The sequence below is a fragment of the Lagopus leucura genome, unplaced genomic scaffold (genome assembly GCF_019238085.1).
Source record: "Lagopus leucura isolate 7727_CA_CO unplaced genomic scaffold, USGS_WTPT01 34346-0_obj-0_obj, whole genome shotgun sequence".
NCBI classification, from domain to species: domain Eukaryota; kingdom Metazoa; phylum Chordata; class Aves; order Galliformes; family Phasianidae; genus Lagopus; species Lagopus leucura.
Window position 1 is genome coordinate 1 of NW_024965645.1, and position 1808 is coordinate 1808.

The 1808-nt window shown below is 61.6% G+C and overlaps 1 protein-coding gene across 1 annotated transcript in view; it reads left to right on the forward strand.

Moving 5' to 3' along the window:
* Nucleotides 1-386: 386 nt before the first annotated feature.
* Nucleotides 387-1808, forward strand: part of FIS1 (fission, mitochondrial 1) — a gene marked incomplete at its 5' end in the record, with an annotated part of 1853 nt that continues 431 nt past the window's right edge. Inside the window, one exon of the mRNA XM_042892727.1 lies at nt 387-615. Coding sequence (XP_042748661.1) covers nt 387-615 — 229 coding nt within the window. The remainder of the gene's footprint in view (nt 616-1808) is intronic.

The following is a 1808-nucleotide window of genomic DNA, read 5'->3' on the forward strand; positions in this document are numbered from 1 at the left end:
CTTGCTTTGTAGTCCCGCCCCTTGTCTTAGCCACGCCCATTTGGTTTGCATCCCCGCCCCATCTTTTTAGCCACGCCCCTTTGCTTGTTGCCCCGCCCCTTACCTTAGCCACGCCCCTTTGGTTTGCACCCGTGCCCCTTTAGCTCCGCCCCCTTGCTTTGATGCAAGTCCCCATATCCCATCCCCACCCACTACATGAAGCCACGCCTCCAAAAGGCCCCACCCCCTACAACAAGTCCCGCCCCCCTGAAGGCCCAGCCCACTACGGGATACCTCGCCCCCCAAAAGTCTCCGCCCACCGCAGGAAGCCCCTCCCACTGCCTGTGCAACCCGGAAGTCCCACCCATTTAGACCCCGCCCCCCTCCAGGCCTGAAACCTTCACCCCATTGGACAGCAGGCCGCAAAGCCACTCCCCCCACCCCCAATTGCTGACACCCCACCCCGAAGCCACGCCCACTGGCGGCCTTGGCTCCACCCCCAGGCCCTGGAGCGGCGCTATGCCGAGGAGTGCCAGCAGGGGGCACCGTCGCGCCGCAGCCGCTTTGAATATGCGTGGGGGCTGCTGCGCAGCAGATACAACAGCGACGTGCAGAAGGGAGTGGCCATGTTCCGAGGTGGGCGGGGCTTACAGGGGGCACCGTCCAATGGCAGGGGTGCTCTGGGGTTGATGGGCGGGGCTTAAATGGAACACGGTCCAATGGGAGATGTGCCTTGGGGTTTCTGGGAGGGGTTAAAGGTCGTGCTGTCCAATAGCAGAGGTGCAAGGGTTTGTGGGTGGGGCTTAAACGATGTGCTGTCCAATGGCAGAGTTGCTCTGGGGATTATGGGCGGGACTTAAAGTGGGCACGGTGAAATGGCAGATGTGCCTTGTGCTTTATGGACGGGGCTATAGGGGGCGCCATCCAATGGCAGGGCTGCTCTGGGGTTTATGGGTGGGGCTTAAAGGGGTCGCGGCCCAATGGGAGTGGTGCCTTGGGGTTTCTTGGCGGGGTTAAAGGAGATTTGGCCCAATGGCAGAAGTGCTGAGGTTTATGGGCGGGGCTTAAAGGGGGCACCGTCCAGAGAGGACCCCAATGCCCCCATTGGCCCCATTGCCCCCATTGTCCCCACTGACCCCATTGTCCCCAATGTCCCCATTGACCCCAATGCCCCCATTGTCCCCATTGACCACATTGACCCCCATTGCCCCCAATGTCCCCATTGTCCCCATTGCCCCCATTGTCCCCATTGACCCCATTGACCCCATTGACCCCAATGTCCCCATTGGCCCCATTGACCACAATGACCCCATTGACCCCAATGGCCCCATTGCCCCCATTGTCCCCATTGCCCCCAATGCCCCCATTGCCCCCCATTGCCCCCAACGCCCCCAATGCCCCCATTGCCCCCAATGTCCCCAATGCCCCCATTGCCCTGTTGACCCCATTGACCCCATTGACCCCAATGTCCCCTGTGCCCCCACTGCCCCCATTGCCCCCATTGCTCTGTTGACCCCATTGACCCCATTGCTCCCATTGCCCCCATTGCCCTGTTGACCCCATTGACCCCATTGACCCCATTGCCCCCAATGTCCCCAGTGCCCCCATTGACCCCACTGCCCCCACTGCCCCCATTGCCCGATTGACCCCATTGACCCCATTGCCCCCATTGCCTTCATTGCCCACACTGCCCCCATTGCCCCCATTGCCACAACTGCCCCATTGACTCCATTGATCCCAATGCCCCCAATGTCCCCAGTGCCCCCATTGACCCCATTGCCCCCATTGATCCCAATGCCCCCATTGTCTCCGTTGACCCCATTGCCCCC